At 41.8% G+C, this 23,881-nt stretch overlaps 1 protein-coding gene across 1 annotated transcript in view; it reads left to right on the top strand.

The window, feature by feature from the left end:
• The window catches only part of LOC121179227 (receptor-type tyrosine-protein phosphatase gamma-like), a 322,725-nt gene that overhangs the window by 58,196 nt on the left and 240,648 nt on the right, over window positions 1–23,881 (top strand). Inside the window, exon 2 of the mRNA XM_041033942.1 lies at window positions 20,566–20,682. Within this exon, the coding sequence (XP_040889876.1) occupies window positions 20,566–20,682 (117 nt within the window). The remainder of the gene's footprint in view (window positions 1–20,565; window positions 20,683–23,881) is intronic.

Raw genomic sequence — 23,881 nt, 5'->3', positions numbered from 1 at the left:
TAGTCTAGAAATCTTAGCCAGTTTCAAATAGTGGGCATCCTTGAGAACTTTTTGATCTCTGTAAGAATCAAAGAATAAAATTCAGGAGCTTTTAACGGTGCCCAGCCACACAGTGTGTGTTTGTAATGATGGACCCAGTGGTGGAGAGGGAAATACTGAAAAGTAGAAGTTGGTCAGCCAGTAAGGTGTGAAGTTACTGTCTGAGCTGTCTGCTGGTTTGCACAGTCCCTGGCTGGATTTGTGTGTTAAAGTTAATTTCTGTTTGTGTGTCTCAGAGATATGCACTGGAGACGCTGGATTTACACTCTGGTGGTAAAGCGTTTCTTTGCTCTCCTCCAAAAAAAAACAACAGCCTTGAATTAATGCATTTTTTTATTTTCCGCTCCCTAACTGCAATCTGATTACCAAGGATGCATGTTATTGTCAGGTGTAAAGAGGGTCAGAAACACACATTTGCAAACAGATGAGCACACGCAAACATACGTCCCCACAGCAACTAGCCAGCCAGCTTTTCAGCCATCTTTGCCAGCGTGCTGTTTGCTTTAAAAGCCTCGTCGCCAGCCAAGGCAAAGCGTTTTTGTCATTAGCCAGTTGCGGGTGACGGCTTCCATATCCAGTGCTGGATTCAACCCTCTGGGAGGGGGTGTTGTCTGTGAGATGGGGATGGGGCTGAGGAGGGAGAGGAAGACCCCGGAGGAGGCGTTAATCGAATTTCTCACTGTCCAGCACTCAAGCGCATCCCCACTGCTGAGAGATTATGCCCCACAAACTCTCATTGCCTGCCAAAAACTGTTTATCAGCTCACAGAGGCAATTTCAAGTGGACCTTTAAAACCCCCTGCAGCCGCCACAGCATACAACGCTGCATCTTATCCATTCAGGTGTCTTAATCTTGTCAAAGAGCCGTGCACCCCAAGTCAGTCAAATCTCTGTTGTTTTTTTTTTGTTTGTTTTTTTATTTATTTTTGGCCTCCTTCCTCCACAGTCATATTTGTCAGGGAGAGGTGGGGACAAAAACTAAGAAACTAAGATGGGGGAAACAGGGATACCTTAAAGAAGGAAAACCTAGGTGGAGTCCTCACAAAGAGAGAGTGAGTTTGGCAGTATTTTGGACAGATGGGCACATCAGTGGGTAGTCAGTGTCACTCACACCTCTGACAGGATGGATTAATGTTTCTCCATTTCTGTTCCAACTATTCCCACCACCAAAGAACTCTGTGTGACACCTGAGATTTGCCTATTGCCTATCCACAAGGCAATAGGCAACAGGTGACACCAATTAGGTTGAGGCAGACAATTACAAATGGCGGGAAGCTAGACAAAGACAGGAAGTAGAACAAGACAAGATACACAAGGGCTATGACTTCAGAATAAAACAGGAACTGCTAACAAAATTTAACAGACTAAACAAGAGTCCAAAAAGGCCCAGATGTCCATAAAAGAGTTCAAAACAAAACAAAAGGGTTCAGATAACAGCCCCCTTAGGAGCTAGTCATGACAAAAGGAGTATTGTATTTAATAACCTGATCAGTTTTTCCATTGCATTTTATTAGGATGTCCTTCTGTATGTGGTAATGCTATGTTGATGCCAGTCTTCATCCGTCTTGACAATTCATTTTGTTCAACTGGGGAAAAGCCACCTAATTTCATAGTCACTCCTACCCTTCAGTTGAACGGGTGATAATTGCTGCACAGAAGGTGTCTCGGCTTGATGCAATACGTGTTAATCCATTCGCCATCCCACATGATGCAAGGACAAAGTAACGTGTGGGTTTTGATCTGCATCTCTTTGTTCAATACTTCAATGCTCATAACACTCAGACACACGCAGGTGCACACATAAGGGTGAAGTGTCGGTTGGGTTCGTCTTTGCCCTTTTTGCTTTCTTTTAATACTCTGTTTAGCAACTCTCTCTTCTCTTGGTCTCATTGTTCCCCTTTAACCTGCTGATCAGGGTCGGCTTCAGTGATTTTTTTTTTATTCATTCATTTGTTCAAACTCATAGACATAGAAATTTGTAGTTCATATAATCTACAATGCTATCATTAACCGGTAAATATGAAAAGGCAGTAAAACATCCTTTCATTCATCACTCTTCTGACTTTCTTTATTTGTGATGCATTTGCACAGGAACAAATAAGAGAGATGAAAGCTTGCTTAGCTACATGTTTATAGCCTGTTAGATGAGCTTGACCTCTGCCTGTACTAAAACTTCTCCTCAGTATTGATGTTTCCAATGTGGCTTCACTTTTTTGGAAATGAAATGCTTCAAAACACAAAGTGCTTGTGTTTATTCAGGTATTCCTTAACACCACAATAATTACAAACTACTACATTCATGGTATCGTCTAATGCTACATAGCTGGATGTTAGGCTGTTGTATTCTCAACACGAAACTATTCATGAAGTCAGTCTAACATCTGATCATGTGGTCAGTTATAGCAGACTAACATAGGCACAGTTGCCACCATAGGAATAGTGATAACATAACCTTCGAAACAACCCACAACTTAACCTTGCGCTCCAGTACTTCAACAAATAGCATTTGGAGGAGACCGAGAGATAAAAGAGAGTGAATATTAGACACAAGTGTTTGCTCACCATATCATTTTAAAAGGCAAGGATATGTTAATGTTGTATTCCGCTGCCCCCGAGTGGCCAGAAAAACAGTTATTGTAGGTTGAACTCCTTGATTTTTACCTACCTTAAAATCAGAAAATTAAAGCAAATCCTTCTGGTCTGTAGATGTGTTATTGCTTGTGAAATTACAAGCTCTACAGAGTAAGGCCTAGTCCAAATGTCCAAACAAAAACTGCATTTTCAGTGTTTTCAGTGTTGATTTGTAGACAGGGACAACAGAGATTTTGGCTTGTATGCACTGTTATCTCCTTTGCTTACATGAGGCGAGTTTGTTCAGTGGTGGACATTGTCAAATAGTGCTGGTTTTAAGTTTGCTAGCAGGACTTTTTTTTTGGTTAACATAAATTTACAGTTACTCTTCCGCCATTTTGAGGAACTGAAGTGTGAAAATGCGATTTCGGAGGTACTAACATTTTTCCTGGCTTACCGGGATCAGCCAACATGGCTTGAGGGTTCATTGGTTCCATCTCTAAATTTCTCAGTTTTACATCATCACTGCAAAACTGCAATGTTATTGATTCATGAAGTCACTAATTTCAGATGCATTCACTTCTTTCAAACATTTCTGTGCCAAGGCTGCTGCTTTTTCATCTTAGCTCAGTCACATAGAATGGCAGAGACTTTTAGTGCGTTTTCCTTTATTAAGTCTATTATACCACAGCCCTGAGCACCTGTATTATAAACTAATTAAACTGTATTTAGAAGATGTATGGCTGCTCCTACAGCTGTCTCATAACTGTAGTGGTTTTTAATAAATAGATTTGATCAGTCTCAATTCGGTTTAATTTTGCCATCATCACTTCATTTTACAGCATTTCTGTGTGCTGGGAGAAAATCAAAACAACAACAGCCATAAATGTACTGCTTTCCAGTAAAATCTGTTTCAGTTCTAGGACTGAGCCAAAACAAACCAAAAAAAAAAGAAAAAGAAAAGCCTCGTAAATCAAGTGGGTGTCAAGCAGAGACCTTACAAACACAAGAATAGGCTGCTCCAAGCAGATTGCCCTTTCAAAGGCATACTGATTAGATTTGAAAACCTAACAGTTAGACTTTTAACTCCCAATTAAGCCACATTTGTACTGTGTGCAAGGCTTAACTGAGTTGTTTGACTTAACAGTGTCTGCTGAATGACTGCACAATAATGTTTGCCTAATTAAAACAGCCACTTAACCACAGGAGGAAAAAAAGAAATAAAGAAAAAGAAAAAAGAAAAAACACAACTACTACTAATGGGGCGCATTCACTGGTCTGAAAAGCCCGAGCTTTGTGTAACATCCGCCATATTGTCACTTTCAGCTCAGTGTGCATTAGCTCATGCAGCTTTTATGTGCCTAAATTGCTCCATTGAGAGATTCTTTCTGAAGTAGAGACACCTGTCCAAGGCTACAGAGTACAGGGGACACCAGACAATGGAGACATGGTGCCAGGGCTGTTTCTGACTGTTTCTGTGCCTGGGGCAAGGCGCCCACTGCCCCCCCTACACCCCAACCCCAGCCCCCAAAACCTAACGCACATTTGGCATTACGCTTCAGTCTAAATGCCAACTACCCAGGGCCATATCTACCATTGAGGACTTTGAGGTCATGTCTGCTGTATTTTATGGGGAAATTTGGAGGGTTTTACCAACCTGAGGGGAGTCTGACCTTGAACAAATCTCACAGAAAATAATCTATAAACAAAGTACGAAGAATCCAAAAGGGACTGAAAGCATTTTAAATTACATTAAGACTTAAGTTGGCCTCCAACATCCTGGGTTCAGCCATGTGGCCTACCCTACCACAGATATGTCCACCAACATCACTATCTCGAATAAAAACATGTTTTTAATCATATATTCATATCAATGTTACTGTATTTGTGGCCAGATATCTGAAGGTAAAATTTTGAATCCACTCTAATTCTGCTGAACTAACTTATACAGCCCAAGCTGAATGTGTGCCCCTGGGAAATGATACGAGTTGTAGATATTTATTTCACCCGAGAAAATCAAGCAATTTGACCTTGTGGAAAATCTGCCAGAGCTTTGAGAGGGTTAGGAGTGGCTGTACTTGTCGGGTAACGCCAGGGGCAGGAGAGCAGTGATGTATTGAAATATTTTTTTTTTTTTTTGAATATGTGAAGGAAACATATTAAAGCTAAGAATGTGAAGCAGGCTCCATTTTGAGTGGCCGTTGTTGGAATCTCGGATTTTTCTCAGAAACCATCCCCAAGTGCAACAATGTCCACATGATGCATCCAAAAAAGAGGGCAAAGCAGCGCTATGGGCCACGTGAGTGCGGGGGTGCAGCCCTGACAACATATCAGTACACCAAATGCACTGACATTTTGCACGGGCCGTTGCTGGACAATGTAAAGCCTGCAGGACGAGCATGTATCTGTGATATTGAAATGTCATGTGAGAAAACGGTGAGTTATTAAGAGAAAAGGGGGCCATTTCAGCAAGAGCACAGCCGAGCAGCAGATGCCTTTTGTCTCCTCTCAGATTCTGCAAAGCGACATCTGTTATGGATTGTTTCGCACGCGGTGACCTTCAAGCCTACTTAGAAAAGAGAAGGAAAGAGATGAAGAAGAGTACGTCTCATTTCTCTTTCCTCACCCCTCATCCTTGGTAAATGCACAAGATGAGCTGGAAGATTTTTTTTTTCTTTTTTTTTTCCTCTCCCTTTCTCATGAGGAGGTAATGCCAACAAATCACCCCTGCCATCCCACACCAATCAACCAGAACATTACCAAAGATCACCCACAGTTCCCTGCTCTGAATACTTATGGGGTTGGGGGTTGGGTGGGACTGGTGCCTTCTGGGTAAAGTTCAGCAGACCCACACTGTACTCCATCAGGCTGTCATTTAAGTCGCAGTTGAAGCTAGAAGCCTTTTCAGCAGCACTCAGTAGAACATCATGTACGGAAAGCAGAGATGGGTGAAAAACATTGCAGAGTGCACCCTACATCCTTCACCGCCTGTATCATTGCTTCAAGAGTGCCGTGTGGGTGGTCCAACGCTCTGCATTTGCTTTTACATTAACTGAGACTGCTCATCATATGCGAGTCTGCAGACATTTGTGTGATGCACCACTGTGATTAATTGACTGACTGATTGCACTGATTGAATAAAATAGTGTTTCTTGTGTAGATGCTTGAGCACAAGGTTCCCTAACTGAACACTATGCAGAGTGTTTCAAAGAGCCAATTTTTCAAAAAGATTAAACCAGTGATTTGAAATACAAAGTAATCTTGCAATGTAAGCATACAGTATTAATTCAGAATGGGTAATGTAAATGCTGAGAACCATAAAAGTAAAGAGGTCAAATCCCAAGCGGAGTGAGAGCTCAGTACACTTTCATGTGTCGTCCTACTGGTTTTTCCCGTGTCGTGCTCTGACAGATTTCGCTGCTCCTTTGGGGACGTCAGTTTTTTTTCCCTTAAGAAAATATTGAATTTTGTTTTGGTCTGAGAAATTCAAGGCACCTGAGTTCTATTTAGATAAAGAACTTGGTTCTTATGTTTAAACGTACTCAAAGAGGCATGATCCCAGTCTTCTTCTAACCTAAACCAATAAGTATTTAGTCTAGGTATGACCAGAAGCTTTTGTCTTTTTAAGCAACTGACTGAGGCAATTGTGTGATAATGTATAATAATGTATGAAATGTCAAAGAGATTCTCTTCCTTCATCCATTATCTCATGTCTCATGGTTACTGATCTGTAACAAGTCTGTAGCATCACCAAATGTATTTCCATCATTAACGTTACATGTAGACTGCTGTACTGAAGACAAACTGCAGGCTGTAAAGGCCTTGCACGAAAATACTTTTACAGACCTGGGCCTGCAGACAGCACATGCTGTAGGAATAAACAGACAGGCAGCAGGTTACAGCCACTTGGACTGATGTGACTTTCAGCATATGGTGGGAAAAAAAAAAAAAAAAAAAAACCTGGGTGAATGGGCGTAGGTGGTGGTGGAGGTGGGCCTGGGGAACAGCTTCCACTGTCTCATGTACCAGCAGAGGTGTCAGCTTCGTGGCTTTGTGTTTAGCCCCCTGGCAGCATGACCTTGTCTCACCAAACAGTGGCTATTAATTAGCCAAGCATATGTGTGTTTGTGTGTGTGTGTGTGTGTGTGTGTGTTGCTAGGGGGAAGGGGGTGGATGAAGAGGAAGGGCAGGAAGAGAATAAGGCACTTTGGAGATGGAACTTGTCTGCGAGGGCATTTTGGACAACATTAAAGGCCTCTTTAGGCTATATGTTGTGGCCACGCTTCCTCTGTCTCCCCTATCCTCCTTGCACAGCGTTGCCTCCCAGTGTTTCTGCTTCACAGATGATGATGTGCCTTGTTGGGCTTCATAGATCCTCTGTCTCTGTGTGTGTGTGCTCCACTGTCTTTCTCTGCCCTTGGCCGAGGCTCCAGAAAACATGAAGTCATGCTGGGCGGACTTCATGAGCGAGTGATTTCTCTCTGCTTCGCTCTGATCGACGTCCAGCCAGCCACAAAAAGCTGCCATCCCTTTCCGCTGCCCCCCTCCAACCGCCTCCTCCTACACCTCCCCCGACCCTCCACCCTCCCTTGTTCTCCTCACCACAGCCTCCTTTTTCACTCCTTCTCCTGCCACTGATGCTCAAAACTCTTTCTTCCTTTCACCTTCATAACCTTTCTTCATAACCTCAACCTCTCTATGTGTCTCTTCTTGACCCAAATCTTTCTCTGTTGCCTTTTTTTTAGCTTTCAAGCTACAAGGCATGGTTATAGTCATGCTAGTCTTACTGTGCCTCTGTCCTCTTTAGTCCAGAACACAGATTTGATTTAAAAAAAAAAAAAAAAAAGTATGTCAGTGAAATTACATTTGAATATTCATGATCCACAGAGGATGAATCCTGTGTGATGTTTTTGGTGACCCTCTGACCTTTCCTTTATTTCTTGTACTGTGTAAGAAATATCCAATAATTACAGTCAGATTGGGATGAAATGGACTCCCAACATTCTCCTGCTGCCCACAAGGTGAACCTCTTTAATCTGAATGACCCCGTGACCTCTCCTCTTCGACAGCACCTCAGAGAAACTTCTTATTCTCAGCATTTACAAAAGAATAGGAACATCCTCCACCTTGTATTTTTTTTTTTCTTCACACTTTCTGTGAAGTCAGACAAGTGCCAGGAGGAATTTATATATTTATTTATTTTAATAACACACATTAGTGATTTGAGCTATAAATTGAAACTCCAGGTTACCAATATATACCAATATGACACTGATAAGGGCATGTGTTTCCCTAACGGGTAGCAAACAGTGCAATAGAATCTCAATTTATGCCACATAAATAAATAAAGACAAAGACAGTAGTACACTGAGAAAAATGTTTCATTGAATTTACTCAATTATAATGTTGAATGTGGTTGCACGCAATACGTTAATCCTAATATTTTTTAAGTTGGCTGTACTAGTAATTTCAAATAAATTATATAAGCACTTTCGGCACAAAAATTCTGAGTATTTGTTACTTTTTTGTATTTCCTTAGTAATTCTAACTAAACCCATGTTTAATTTACTTAAATTCATTATGTAATTCATATATTGTGGTTACATAATTTGTTATTGTGCTTTAAATTAAATTGTTTTATTCTACATTATGTACAATATGTTAATTCAATTCACAATTTTATTTAAAACAATCAAAATGCATATGTAGATGTGGGGGTGGCCGAGAAACCCGGTATACGACAATGGGTTGTGGCAGTCTGGAGCAATTCTCAATTCCATTTTAACTGACAAAATTAGAGTCTTGTTCAAAACCTTCACAGTAAAAAATGTCTTTCTCAAGAGCACTTCTCAAGAAGAATCAAAATAATTAAATTGTTTTATGCTACTGTCACAGGGAGACCCCATGCATTAAAGTAAGGCACATGTGCTACACATGTGCCTTACATGTGCTCTTTCTCAGGTAGACTTTATCAGAATGTTGATCCTGGTGTGAACTGCTGGTGGTGATGTGTGTGGTATGAACATTTGGAGGAGGGGGTGAAGGAGAGAAGTCACACTGTGATTGTGTATTTGATTTATTGAATTTAAATTTTGTTGACCTGTCTCCTTTGTTGCACTTCTTCCTCTGTCAGACCAGGAACAGCCAAACCTGAGCTGGAGTGGTCCATTTGGTTAAATAGGGGGGTTCACAGGGGAAGAAACCAAGTGTGGTAGAGTGGGAGGGGTGTTTTGTCTTTTGTGGTGAAATGACCTGTATAAGTATCTTGTTTAAAAAGAAATATGTGTTTTTAAAGTAAGTTTAACTGAACTTCTATTTGATAATATGTTATTTAGAATTGGGATTATTGTAAGTGTGCTGGAAGAGATAATTAATATTGATTTCTTGGTGCAGTCCACCAGTATAAAAGTGAGGAGGCTGTGGTGGCCGGAGCCTAAAGGAGAGAAGCACAGCTCCTGAACACAGCTCCAGATTATAGCTCCTGCCATGGGTTTAACCAGAAAGGCAGTTTAGAGCGAATTCTTTTGTTCTGTATTATTTTGGTTCTTCTTGAGAAGAGCTCTTGAGAATCCCCCCCCCCCCCCCCCCCCCTTTTTGCTTACTTTTATCTTTCTGGTTGGCCCAATGTGCATTTTTTACTGTGGAGCTTTTGAACAAGACTCCATTTTATTTTCAAATAAAATGGAATTGGGAATTGCTCCAGACTGCCACAACTCATTGTTGTATACAGGGTTTCTCGGCTACCCCCACATCTACATATGCATTTTGATTGTTTTAAATAAAATTGTGAATTGAATCAAAATATTTTACATATGTAGAATAAAAGTTGAGTTAAAGCACAATAACAAATTAGCTAACCACAATATATGAATTACATAATGAATTTAAGTAAATTAAACATGGACTTAGTTAGAATTACTAAGGAAATCAGACTAACAAATACTCAGAATTTTTGTGCTGAAACTACTTACATAATTTATTTGAAATTACTCAAAAACATTAAGTACAGCCAACTTAAAAAATATGTCTGGATTTAGATGAATGTATTGTGTGCAACCACTTTCAACATTAAAATTGAGTAAATTCAACAAAACATTTTTTTCAGTGTACTCCGTATCGCAGTGCTGCCTGTTGTTAGTGTTTTTTAGTGCGTTCTGAGTGACAAAGGCTCCTCGTCTAAGGTGAATGTTGTCAGTGTTCTGGTACACGAGCTGAACCTGAGATGTGTACAAAGTGTTTTGGTTGTATTAGTGAGTTTTGGATGTGAGAGCAGCTGTTGTGCTGAGCTGCATGTTGGTACAGAGACCTGTGTGAAGGGCTCTGAGGAGGTGAACTCAGTAAAGAGGAAGGCGTGTTATGAATTGGAAAAAATATATATATGATATGAGACAATGAATTCAATTTGAATGAACTGATTTTTTTTTCCTTCTGGGTGATAATTCAGCATCATCATCTCCCAGCTTCCAGGGGAATATTGTGATCATGCAATATGATCGTATTACTGTTATTTGAAATTCTCTTGTCCAGCTGATGACTCCAATCAAGTTATCAAGTTATTCATTAAAAGCACTGCAGTGTTGAGTTTTGTTTTTTGTATAGCAGACCCCATCCCTCACGTCAACTCTCACTCCATCATCCCCACCCCCTCACTTATGGAACCCCACCACCACCACCCTTTTCTGTGCCAGGGTATCTGGTCAGCTAGCAGCAGGCTGCAGGATGACCATTACCCCCAGCCTGCCTTCCCTGTCTGCGTGCTGTAGCACAACAGCTGCTGTGATAAAGCAGCACAACTCGTCCAGAGAGCAGCTCCGTACTGGGAGGTGGAGTTAAGGCTAGCTTTGCATCTGTGTGTCTGTGTGTGTGTTTCCTCTGTGGATGTCCTTCAGCGCTAAGAGCATTGGAGGGAGATGTAAAGAATGCTAATGAAGTGAATCACCAGAGTAAGGACTGACTTGTCCAGCTCTGGCATTCATACACTGCATATATTTGTGTGTATGTTATGTGCAAGTCTGTGCTTTCCCATGCATACGAACACCCTGAAGTTGGCTCTCTCTGATGTCAAGTGAGGAGAGAGCAAGTGAGAAGTGGGCGAGCCAAGGTTAAGTACAGGAACACAGTGATGGGCTGTGCATTTTAATTAAGACTTGAGCAAACACTCTGCAATTCTCCTAAATGGCCCCCTGTGATGGATGACAGGAACCGGTGTTGTCTAATTTTTTTTTTTTTTTTTTTTTCCAAAGAGGAACTTTTGTGCAAGCGGCAGTGTGTTTGGACACAAAAGGCCAGACCAGCCAAAGTCTCCTGCTCTTTTATGTTTGATTGACTCCTGGCACAACACGCCAATGGAGAGTGTTAGAAAGAAAATGAGTTACCTTGGTACACATCTCCTCTGCAGCTGCTATGCACTTTCTCTCTCTCTCTCTCTGTGTGTGTGTGTGTGTGTGTGTGCACTTCTTTGTGTGGAAGTGTATTTGCACTGTGTCGGCAACAGGGATCCGCCCACCAAAACCACCACTGTCCATCTGCACAGGCAAGATTACATAAAAAATATAATACGAACATAACAATAAATATCACTAATTTTAATTAAAACATTTTTGCAATCAAATTAAAGGGTAAAATATTTAAATACTTAGCATGCAGCAGAATGGCTGTTGCTGGATTATTGTTTATAATAATGCATCAAGTTTCATAAACTGCTCAAATTCTATGTATGTAAAATCTAAATCTGAAAGTAACTATAAAATGTAGCAAGAGTAAAAAAGTACAATATGTCTCTGTGAGATGTACCAGAGGTGCATGAAGAAGATTTTTTTATTGTAAAAGATCATTGATTTCTTTTTTCTATGAGCAGATAACATGAAGGGGAAAAAAAGTGTCACCTCTTTCTTTCTGTCTGCTTTTATAAGGTCATTTTCCTTTAAAGCCGGTACAATGAAATGAAAACATTCTATAGCGCTATAAACTGCTGGGCAACAGCTGAGTCCGACCAGTCTCTCCCCTCGACTTCACAGGGGACCTGTAGTGGGAGCAATAACCCCACAACCTGTGCACTGCACTGGGATGCTGCACATCTCAACAAGCCCCTGTGGTGGTATTAGAGGAAGAGCATTTTAAAATGTCTGATGAAGGAAAATGAAATGTGGCCACTGTGTGTGTGTGTGTGGAGATGCTAGCGCTGGATATGGAACCTCAGTATATTTTTACGATGGACTGTATAGTGTTCATAGCAGAGAGCATTAAAAAGTGTCAGGTACTCATTGCTGGGGCTTGAATGCTGGGTGACAAATCTTGTTTACCTATTCTTTAACCTTCTTTTAAATTGAATTTCATTCAAGTTAAATCCAACTTTTGTTGGTTTCATGTTAAATTTTATTTAAGTAAAGTACTTGTAAATTAATGCATTCTGATCATTGTAAATTGTACTGTTATACTGAAAACCTTAATCAGCCCCCTGTGTTTTAGCAAGAGGATAGTTCATACTTTTCCATATATATGTCTTGAATCTTCTATGTCTTTCTCCCTCTCCCTGCTGTCCGGTGATGCAGATGAGCTCTGACAGAGAGGGGGTTCAGTCTGAGAGGGTATGAGGGCAGAGGCAGTGGAAGGAAGAGACGGATGGATGGAAAATAAAAGGAAATCAAATTTCTATTGTGGGTCGTCTGCACTAATTAATGTAGAAAACACGGTTGATTCTATTTTATGAAAAAAAAAAAGGGTTCGTTTCATGCACTACTACATAACAGACAGACAGTTTGTCAGCCCTGGATGTCCTGTTAAGCTCCAAATACAGGAGAATCATCAGTGGGTCTGTGTGTAGAGTTCACTGCTGGTGCAGAGGAATAGATCTTGCTCATATACCACATCATTTTTCAGTTAGTGTTATTTGTTTGCTAATGTGCTAAAGTATGAATGAGAGGTACAAGCTAAGACATTCTGCTGGTGGTGGGTGGGGGTAGAAGGACAATGTACAAAAGAGACCTCAGTGTCTTGCCAATTCCAGAGACGGAGGGATTCAGCTGAACCAAACTTTCTGGTCCAAGCAGACATAAACTATATGTGACCAGAGTGTTTTATGTTTACCCCACAGAAATTATTTTAGGGTTGTTTAAAAATCATATACACAGTGTCTCCTTTACCAATGTATTTTACTACATAACATCATCATTGTTTATTGTTATTATATTATCATTATTATTATTAATAAGTGTGTGTTTGGAAGAAATAACTCTCTCTCTCCCTCCCCCCTCTGTCACAGACTCTGTGGGCCCATTACTTCCTCACTCTTACCTTTGACGTCTCTGTATCTCTTTATTTTCTGTCCAGTTTTAGCTGTGTTTCCTCTCAGGTCTTCTCTCCATTTGCCCTGCAGCTGCTCCTCAGACTCAGGCTTCCAGCCTCACCACAGCTAACTTTACCTAGTTAAGTCCTCTTTCCTCTTCCTACTGTTAGCTGATGGGGATTTCATCATGCGAATATGACACACATTTAAAATGACATTAGTGTGGTTCTCCCTGAGAAGCTGTTTATTTATCTTTTTTTCCAGTTCTTTGGTAGTTACATAAATAACTCCAGCCTCTTTACCTGAGCCTCAGCTGCTGCTGTCTTTACCTACAGTTTAATACTGTCACATTCATTTAGGACACCTAAGTCAAAAATGTCCTGTTACTAAAAGCTAATCCACACCTCCCAGCCAATCAGAATCCAGAATTTTCAGTAGCTATAGTGTGTTGTCATTAGTATGCAGACACTAAGTAGGATATGCTCTGAAGCTTTGTCAGAGAGAATTTTCTGCTTTGGGCAGAACAGAGTGACAATCAAGATGTTCCACAGTTCCTTATAGGACAGTGGGTTTTGTCATTGTTTGTCCACCTTGAGTGGACAGTCTTTATCTGTGTAGTTTCTTCACTCTGTGTGTCCTCAAAAAGTGATAGCTATTTGCCGAGTAATGATAAAAGCTTGTCCTTATCTTCTGACAACACAGACCTTGTAGTTATGACGTTGAAACCTTCCTGCTATAATAATATACTGCTGCTGAGTTATTTTGTCCTCACAGTGGCAGCTCTGCCTTCCTCTAGCTCCTTTTCCTTTTGTAAAGCTCAGAAAAGTGACTGAGACTGAAACAGTGCGAATAGCCTGCAAATCAAACTTCCAACACTCTCCTCAGTGCTTATTCTCTTTGTTTTACAAGAGCTTATTCAGTCTCTGTGGAGAAGAATATCAGCTAAATGCCTATAATGTTAATATTTACCCGTACATACAGCAGTGTGCAGAATATTGTATCTGTGGTGAAAAATTCCCTCTTGACACCATCACAGCTTCCCTCTCCCTCCTCCTACTCCACTGTTCTTCCCCCTCAGCCCAACAGTAGGCCTCTGTTCATCTCTCTCATCTCTCATCCTCTGCCACTGACTGGTTGCCATGCGGCAGGCTGTCCATCAGTGACCCAGTAACTGTTGCTAGGAGAGGAGTGTAATTTTATTGTTCATGCTTAATTCCTCTCCTATTTATGCGCCTCTCTTCACTCCATATTCCTCCTCTTCCGGCTTCTCCTTCAACCCCTCTCTGGTTCTCCTTAAGCCCATCTCTCTGCTTTTAGCCCCATCTTATCCTCCTCCTCCTTGCCCTCCTCCTCCTCTTCTCATCTGTCATTCCTCTCCTTCCTCATCTCCTTCAGTGTCCTTCACCTCGGGTTTCAATCCGCCCGCCACCGCTTTTTCGCTGTCACTGACTTAAACATTGTTGTTCTTGTGTTAGGAGCCCATTGCAGAACCACACTCCCTGAAATAGATTCGGTTTGGATCTGTCCAGCCGCCTTAATGGGACATCAGCTCAGGATAAATAAAGCCTGCTAAATGGCTGGACACGTCTGAACGGCCACAACCAAGATTTGATTGAGATGGAAGGGTGGAGGTGGGGTGAGGGGTTCCCTGGGGTTCAGAGAGGAATAAAAACAGAGGATGAAGACATGGGGAAGGAGAGGAGGGTGCAATATACTGCAGAATAAAACTAAATAAAATTAAATAAAATCTATCCATACAAGTAACTACTTTTTAAACAGAATGAAATATCAATATCAGTGTTTTATAGGGTTAAATCAAAAAGTAACAAAAAGATCTCATTTACCTCTGGTGGTATCTAGTCCATACAAATTGAGTCATACAAGTTTTAACCTTGTTTGCCCATGAGAGATTTCTCTCATATCAATCGCAAGCTGGTTAAGTAAGCTGATAAAATGTATACTCAGCGAGCACTTCATTAGAAATACCACACTAATCCTGGGTAGTTCCTCGCTTTTCTCACAAAACCGCCTCAGTTCTTCTCGTCTTTGATCCCACAAAATGTTGGAAACCTTCCTCTGAGATTCTGCTCCATGTTGACATGATTCATCACATCATTTCTGCAGATTTGCCATGAAGGGATGAACATGGTCAGCACAATACTCAGACAGACTGTGACATTCAGACTATGACTGATTGGTATTAAGGCCCAAAGTGAACCAAGAAAACATTCCCCACACCATCACACCACCACCAGCAGCCTGAGCTGTTGACACAAGGCAGGTTGGGTCCATGGATTCATGCTGTTGATGCCAAACTCTGACTCATCTGCAGCCTCAGCAGAAATCCAGATCTATCAGACCAGGCTACATTTTCCCAGTCCTCATCTGTCCACTTTTGGTGAGCCTGTGTCCACTGCAGCCTCAGATCTCTGACAGGACTGGAACCTGACGTGGTCTCTGCTGTTGTGGCCCATCTGCATCCACCACAGCTGTACAGACTGGTTTTCCGAGTTAATGTAGCCTTTCTGCGCACCTTTACTTTGGTAGATCTCTCTGTACAGATCTCAGTAACTTGAAACAATCTGATTTGTGATGGAGGCACTTAATTGATTGTTTCACTTTTTAAAAAGTGACATCATTAGATAAACATCTTACGTTTAAGAGACTAAATGACTTGCAAAGGTGGGAGTGATACCGGTGACGCTGGTGAAGAGCATTTCAGGACAGCATTTTGTCGTCATGACATGAGTGAAGGACAAGGCACTCAGAGGATTTAGAGAGGCAAAGTGAAGGTGGGGGGAGGCAGGTTACCAAAGGTGAGAGCGAAAGACAAATAGATGAGAAGTCGCCCAGTGAAAGACGAGAAAGAAAAAGGGGGAAGGGAATGAAGAACATGTGTTCGGTGAGGATGAAGGGGGTTAGGGCGGGGTCCGTGCATAATTACATTTTCTGTTCTGAGCAGTATTGGGAATCAATAATGTAATTCATAGAAAAGCCATAGAATTGCCTCCCCATTGGCATTCGCAGACATGAGCCATGCTTACATCCCAAAGAATTAAAACAAGAAGGGGGAGAGAAAGGGGAGGTGTGTGTGTGTTGGGGGGGGGGGCAGCATCTGTCATTGAAACTAAGACTCACCCTTTGTTCATCCTGAGCCTTTGCTGAAGGCCACAACAGCGTAGCTGGTGATGTTTTCACCTTGTGAGAGTCTATGTGTGTGCGTGCTGTACTTCATTATGGCACACTACCACAGATGCAGTTCTGTGTATTTTGGCAGCTGTTTTATAGGTCTGTCTTTTTGTCTGTGGACAGATTTTGTCAGGTTCTGTCAACAGTGTCAGGTCTGGGCATCGACCGGACTTGCCCTTTCACACATGCAACACACAACTGGAGACTGTCCATGTGAGACGAGTTCACACCTTCTGGAAATACTAGGTTTAGGTGAGGGCTGGGGCCTGGGTAGAGCGTGCAGGAGACCAGTGAGAATAGAAATGTCATCTACACCCCCATGTGTCCTCTCTGAATTCTCTGGACAGTGACCTGCTCTGTTCACACATGGGCTCAATTGGAACTTCACACAGATTCCACACCAGTGAGTTGGCAGGGCAAAGTCCGTTTGGTGTCCGGTTCAAGTGATTTGGACATTTACGTTCTCACATACAGCTTGTCCTGGTAATGTCTAGCTAAGTTCACGGTTGCAGTGAACCTATGAAAGCACAGATATGGAGCCATGGACAGAGATCAGAAGTTTCAGAAAGTTGCTGAACTGAAACTTTTGGAGCAAGAAAATTCGGAATATCAAGATCTACCATCCAACATGGAGGCACAGTGGCTAAACGTGGTAAAGTGTTGCGCAGATTTTATGAGATGCATGAGGAAATTGCCAGTATTATGACTCAGAAGGGCGAAGCCATCACCAAGCTCGAGGATGAAAAGTGATTTCGTGACTTGGCTTTTATGTGAGACTTAACGGAGCATCTCAACACCCCGAATATGAAACTGCAGAGACGCAAACAGCTGATCACGGATATGCACGATGCTGTGAAAAAGCCTTTGGAGCAAAACTGTGTTTGTAAGAGAACCAAATGCAGCAGGGAAATTATGTTCACTTTCCAACCTGTCAGTCAGTGGCAAACACGCTCACCACTGCTTTCCCAAGAGAAAGAGAGAGACGCACAGAAAAACTGAAGACACTCAGAGGAGGATTCAGCAGGAGATTTGACGGCTTTGAGACTCAGAAGTTTGGGTTTGAGATTTATTCAAATCCATTTGCAGTTGATGTGGACAGGGCTCGCAATTAGAACTGAGTTACAGTGCAGTGGCACACTGAAGGCCGAGTTTGACTCTGCTGTAGAAGCCTTCAGGCTGCCTGTGTCCCGAGCATGTTCGGGAGCACTTATATATGTGACCAAGTGTTCTCTGTGATGAACATCAACAAATCTCTGGTGGCTGGAAATAGGCTGATCTGTGTGCACTGATGCATCATATTTACAGTGAGTTCCAACCTTTTGGACTCCATGGGAAATATAGAGAAGACCTAAATTAATTAAGTCATTATTTTGCTTTTACTTCAGGTTTTATTAAATGTCCCATACAACCAGCAGGTGGTTGTGAGTTGACAGCCTGCTTTTAAAGATATATATATATATATATATATATATATATATATATATATATATATATATATATATATATATATATTTTTTTTTTTTTTTTTTTTTTTTTTTTTTGATTAAATAAAGGGGTGGTTAGCACTGTCGCCTCACAGCGGAGGGCTCCAGGTTTGAACCCTGGTTCTGGGCTCTTCTCCGGGTTTTCTCCGGGTACTCCAGTTTCCTCCCACAATCCCAAAAACATGCACATTAAGTTGATTGGCTACTCTACATTGCCCGTAGGTGTGAGTGTGTGTGTATGTGGTTGTCTATCTTTGTGTGTCAGCCCTGCGATTGACATGGCGACCAGTCCAGGGTGCACCCCACCTCTCGCCCATAGTCAGCTGGGATAGGCTCCAGCTCCCCCGCAACCCTGCCCGATCAAGTGCTATAGAAGACGGATGGATGGATGATCAAATAAAAGCGTGTCAGTAAACTAAATATGTCCGGCCCTTGTTTGGTATGTGTGGCCCTCAGTGAAACTCAGTTTGACACACCTGGTCAGCACAATCTCAGGGACATATGTTTGGGAGAAAGTGTACAGAAGCAGTTACAGTGAAGTCCTGTACATACACAATAACATTCTCATGCAAGTTTACAAATTAGATGTCACCACATTGTTGTTTTATTTTTTGGTTACTCCTGCCTACTTAGCTGGATTAGTTTGTTTGTACTAGGGGAAAGTGCCCTGTTGTGTAATTAAAAAGCAGAGCTGTATTTGGCCGCAGTGACTGCAGGGTGAGCAGACTGGTCAGCTGTTCTGGTCTCCTCTGAGTGCCCCCCTGCCCCTCCCCGCTTCGACTCCCAGCGTCCTCCCTTTTATTTGTGGATGTCACGAGAACACACCAGATTTTCTCTTATTTTTCTGCCGGTGTCATCAGCAGCCAAAGACTATGTGTACATACATGAAGGGGACATCTAATTCAATATAAACAAATAGATAATAAATCAACAAGATATAAATAAATAGAACTTGTCTGACTCCTCTTACTGAATAATACCCAAAACTTCACTCAAAGTATAACATAAAAAAAGTTAAAAAAAAGAGATAAATATAAATACGCTGCTCTCTGACAGAGGCTTGTGAGACATGCTATAAATGGAAAGTTAAAGGTGGCCTTCAGCAGGTCTAAAAGAAACTTCACTTATTTTCTTTTAGCATGATTTTTGCCCTGTGAAAGATCTTTAAAAGGCCAAATCACAGAGCACAGTGGAGCCATTAGGAGAGAAGCTGTCAGAAATACTGTCCTCCACTTTAAAGAAGCCAAGCGTTCCATCTCTGCCTTTTCTTTAGCGGGGATCAAGAAGGTCTCTCAGCCCGAGAGGAGGTGATTTAAAGTTTCACACATGAATCCAGCAGAGGGATTCTTGATTTTTTCCATTTTGAACATTCTGCTCCCAAATGAAATGCATGAGAAATGCTGCCGTGCTGTAATGTGTCTTGATGGTGAGAGGGGATTTTGTGTTGTGAAAAGGTGCAAACCTTAAGACATTTACTTGCATCTGATTCGGCTATGCACCTTAAAAGAAAAAAAAAAAAAAATCACTGTATTTGATACCAGTGAAAAATGTTTTTTTCAGCTCTGAGTGCAACCTTGTAAACCTAATGAAAGCAGGCTGTTTGCCATCCATTTTATTTTGGAATATTTTTGTGTGAAAAGGACCTGATAAGGTAATGTCTAGTTCCAGCTTTCAGTGCATCAACTTGTTTCTTATCTTTCTACTAACCATATCTCCTCAGGGCAGGAATGACCTAAAATGTAACTGCTTACAGGACCTTGATCATTTTCAGGTGGTTTGAGGAGCAGCAAATGGAAAGATTCATAGAAACATAAAGACAGAAATATGACTATGTGTAGAATATAAGGGTCAAAATGGACAAAGAATATTGCAATACACATTATGTCTATATATTAAACATGGTACAAGCTCATTTTGATGTTTTGATGACTTTTTTTTTTTTTTTGTTTGAGTGCATTTTCAGAAAAGATTAACCTTTTAGGGGCCCAGGGCACACATTTTCTGTCGGGCCCCTGTTGACCACCCATTTCCACCCTCCATCCTCCGTGAACTGTGCATATACCCCTTGGCAAAGTTCCCAGTTCTCGCAGCAGACTGTGCAAGCCAACTTCATTTTACGCCCCAGAGACCCAGAAAAGAACTGGCACTCCTGTGCACGAATCATACGAACTGGCCCTAGGTTTTCCAAATAATAAAAAGGTCTTGATACAGAAACGTTCTACTAGAAGGGGCAAAAAAAAAAAAAATAGCTCAAAGAGGTGGTTCAGAATTCCTTAAAAGTTAGCAATTAATCAAATAATGAAATAAAAAAATTGACATGCAGTGAATTTAGGGCCTCTAGAAGTCTGGGGTCTTGGGGCCTTGTTGGTACTGATCATCACATTTGCTAAGTGAATACTCACATTAAAAAAGCATATCATGTAGAGGTATTAACTGCAAAGGTTGTACCTACATTTAGCTACAGTGTCTAAATTAGACACTGCACAAGAGTAACTGTATTAAAAGACTTCAAGTCTTTAGAAGCACTCTAATATTTAGACCTTAGACAGAAGCAGAGCAGGCCCTCGACACCAGCCAGCACTGACATCTCTCTGTTTACTTCCTTCTGATGTTTATTGTCTGTATTCTCTATTATTAGTACAGAGTTTCTTCTTTTCTTCTTTTTTTTTTTTTGAGGCTAAATCCTTTTGGTCTCGCTTGTAATGTTGTTCTGCAACGAACTGAGGCTGAGGACTGAGGTTGTCCTTACACGCAAGGTAGCTCGGTCTGTTTTCGAGACAGTTCAGTTCCACGGCGCAGTCGTTCTTTGTTGCTGACCTTTTTTTTTCCTACTGTGAATGTTATTATGAGGCAGCTGGCGTGGTAAGGCAGCTAAGGACACAGTTGGCTGTCATCCTGCCAAGCAGACATCCAGCCAGGGCTCCCAAGCGCTGCCGAAGCTCGGCTGCTGTTTATACTAACCCTCCTTTCTCCCGTGTTCTTCCCCCCCCCCCTGCAGCACCAACAGGATGCCAAGCCGAGTCCCAAGCCCCTGTCCACGGCCTTCGCAGAGCCACAGCTGGTGGGACACGACTCCGGAGAGCTGCCACCGAGGAGGCCTACTGGGCTTACTCAGGTGCGTGTCTGTCTTTCTCTGTGACAACTAGTCTTGTGTCTTTCCAGTGAGGAAACAGTGGTGGGTCTTTGGTTTGTTCCACGTGCTGTGGAAAATTTGTGAAGCATGAAACTTTTAGGGTACTACTGAAAAGCTGGAAAAAGACAAGTAAAGTTATATATCTGAGAAATGATCTTTCCATTTTTGTATTTGTCTTTGGCAAAGAAACAGGTAGCAGCTGAAAGGGCTGTGATCAGAATCCGATTCGATGGTTAATAGGTGAACTTTTGTGACAAGGAAGCTTCTCAGAACACCGCAGAATGTTGTGAGCTCCTGAATTCAACCACGTCACATACACACGGGGGTTAGGTAGCAGGTGCATGCAGCCCAGCATCACCTGTTTTTAGGAATGTGTTCAAGTAGCTGAGGATTTCTGTGCCGTTCTTCTCCTTCTATCCAAAAAGTGGGATGTTACAGGATTACAGGAAATTTCTTCGTTGTTTTTGTTCACACATTCCTGTTTTCAGGGACAGTGAATCAAATAAATGACACGATGAGATAAAAGACATGAAAGGAGGAGAATAAGGATGATGATGACGTTTATTGACTGATTTGTGTGTGTGCATCAGCCCAGACCATGATAGTTTTAACATAAAATTTAAAAAAAAGAAAAATGGAATTTCCCATTTTTTTTTGTAAATTCTCATATTGTGTCTATTTTAAACACATTAGCTTTTAAAGCTAATATCCACGGTCCCTCCATATTTACCTGCTGCAGGATAATGCACATTTCCACAGCACTAATTCCATTAGCACAACAGCAGAGCAATTTCTTAATCACCACTCTTCTGCTCTGAGTTTCTCTTTCTATCAGAGGCACTGCTCAAGTGCAATTGTTTCTACTTTGGAGTTTAGTTTTGATTATTATTATTTTTTTCTTTCCTTCCTTTTAATGTGAAACATCTGCAGGAATTGTGGTTGCATTATCTTCCTGTCACAGAAAAGTGGAAGTAGTTGGAAGAAAATGACCAGCTTTTATTTCATAATGTCGGTCACACCCCTGGCTGTTACTAATGAGTAAGCCATCACTGAATACAGGCTTTTTACTGTGAAATGTACAGTGGATTGAAAGACTTGTGCTTTACAGCAGGTTTAGGGTTAGATATTAGAGATTTTAGTAATTGGACGGGCTTGTAGGGTCTAGCTGTGTGATTTAGAGCATGCTGTGTGTGGGTGTGTGTTTTAGAGTGAAAGCAATTATGTGCCACTGTCAGAGCAATATGTTTGCCTTCCTCTTTCTCTCTCTCTCTCTCTCTCTCTCTCTCTCTCTCTCTCTCTCTCTCTCTTTTCCTTCCTCTCTCTACCACTTTCCTCCTCATCTCTACTCGGTGCTCCTCTGGCCTGCAGGCGTTTCCAGGCCCTTTTTCTACTTCTTCTTCGTTCTTATTTTACCAGTGCTTCAGAAGAGGGAAAAAAGCCACTTCCGCTGTCCCTTTGGAGCCTTTAGTTTTTCAGAGAGGCAGCATTAATCTTTCACCATGCAAGCGACGCGAGCCTCAGGCCACAAATGATCTTTTAGTTTATTTATTTCAATATTTCCGCTCGCTTGTCTAACCCTAATTGGTCGCCCGTTGCGCCTGCGAGAGTGCGAGAGCATGTGGGTAAAAACAGAGCCAGTGACAGTTTCACTTAGTGTTGCTGCTGCCGATGATAAGATCTACCGATGCTCCCCTGCTGTCCCCACGCTCGTGTTTGGTCGCAGCTCTTACATAAGATGCTGATGTAACGGGGGGCTGGATCCAGGCAAGAGAGGAAAACAATAGAGAGGCAGCACGCTGAGATACTGGTGGATGTTTTATTTAATGTCAAAGTAAGAATCACAGACAGAAGTTAAGGGACAATGTTTTCTTTTTTTGTTTAAACCTGGGACTCTCTGGACAATATTACGTAAGGTTAGCAAAAGACTGTGCTCAACAGTGTAACTGTAGAGACTGTAGACATGAACACTGTGCTGGGAAAAAGAAAGTTTTACCACAGGTTCCTCAGCTCAGCCTGAACTTAACAATGAAAAGCAGTTATTAGCTCAGCTGTATTAACCTCCTATGGAGCCCACGGCAAAACATTTGTAGTTGGGCCCCTATTGACATCGCCATTATTTCCCCAGACCCCCAGAAACCAACCAGGACTCTAGAGCTGAAACAATGAGCTGAACAGTTGACTGACAAGAAATTAATTCGATAATTAATTTGATAATTGAAAACCAAAAAAAAGTCAACAAACAATTATTAACCCCCCCCCCCCCCCCCCCCATGTTTCCAAGAGGTATTACTGCTGGGACCTCAGTCACAGAGACAAAGACCTGATGGCTTTATGTTGTCCTCAGAGCTTAGCAACCCCCCCCCCCCCCAACAAGACAGATGTTTGTTTCTACAGAAGAACACAAACATAGAAACAAACACAGATGTTTCCTTGTAGCTCCCGGTTCCTTTTCTGCTGCTGTCAGCCTGTCTACCCTCCAAAGTAAGAAACAACCATAAGAATCCCAATTTGAACTAGAGACCTGGATCTCAGTGGTGTGATAAAGGCAGAGTAAAACACCTGGAATTAATAAGCAGGCAGGTTTTGTTACTTCCTGGATCAGTAGACATAATGCTGGCTGAGCCCTCTCCAGTCCCAGAGCTCTCTCCATCCAGTGAGAACTTGTCTGAGGTTCACTCTTCTTTCACCTCATTCTTTGGTTTCTGGAGTCATTTGACATAAAGAGTATAGTCAATTACAATTCATTTTTTTTTGAGTGATATCATCCTCTCTGACACACATACACACACACACTCTTTTTTGTTCTCTCTCCTCTGAGTCCCCTCTCCAAAGTTTCCCAAACTTCCGTCTGTCTTAATTAGCTTGTTCTAATCATGTCCTCCAGAGGTCTGACAAACTCCAATCAGGACCTCAGCGGGCTACGGCTGCTCTGCCCTTTGCCTGATCAGAATGGCAGATTAAAACAAGGCACATTCTGCCAAATCAAGCGTTATCTGGCCCAAAACAGAGACGAAAGAGACAGAAAAAGACAAAGATTCACACAGTCACCCTATCACTGCTGGATCACAGTTAATCTGTAATGTTCTGTGTGTGTGTGTGTGTGTGTGTGTGTGTGTGTGTGTGTGTGTGTGTGTGTGTGTGTGTGTGTGTGCCTGCTTCCAAAAAGCAACTTGTGACATTT

Source organism: Toxotes jaculatrix, chromosome 3 (assembly GCF_017976425.1).
Source record: "Toxotes jaculatrix isolate fToxJac2 chromosome 3, fToxJac2.pri, whole genome shotgun sequence".
Lineage (NCBI taxonomy): Eukaryota > Metazoa > Chordata > Actinopteri > Toxotidae > Toxotes > Toxotes jaculatrix.
Note: the sequence above shows the minus strand (reverse complement) of the source record. Positions and strands in the feature narration are given on the sequence as shown.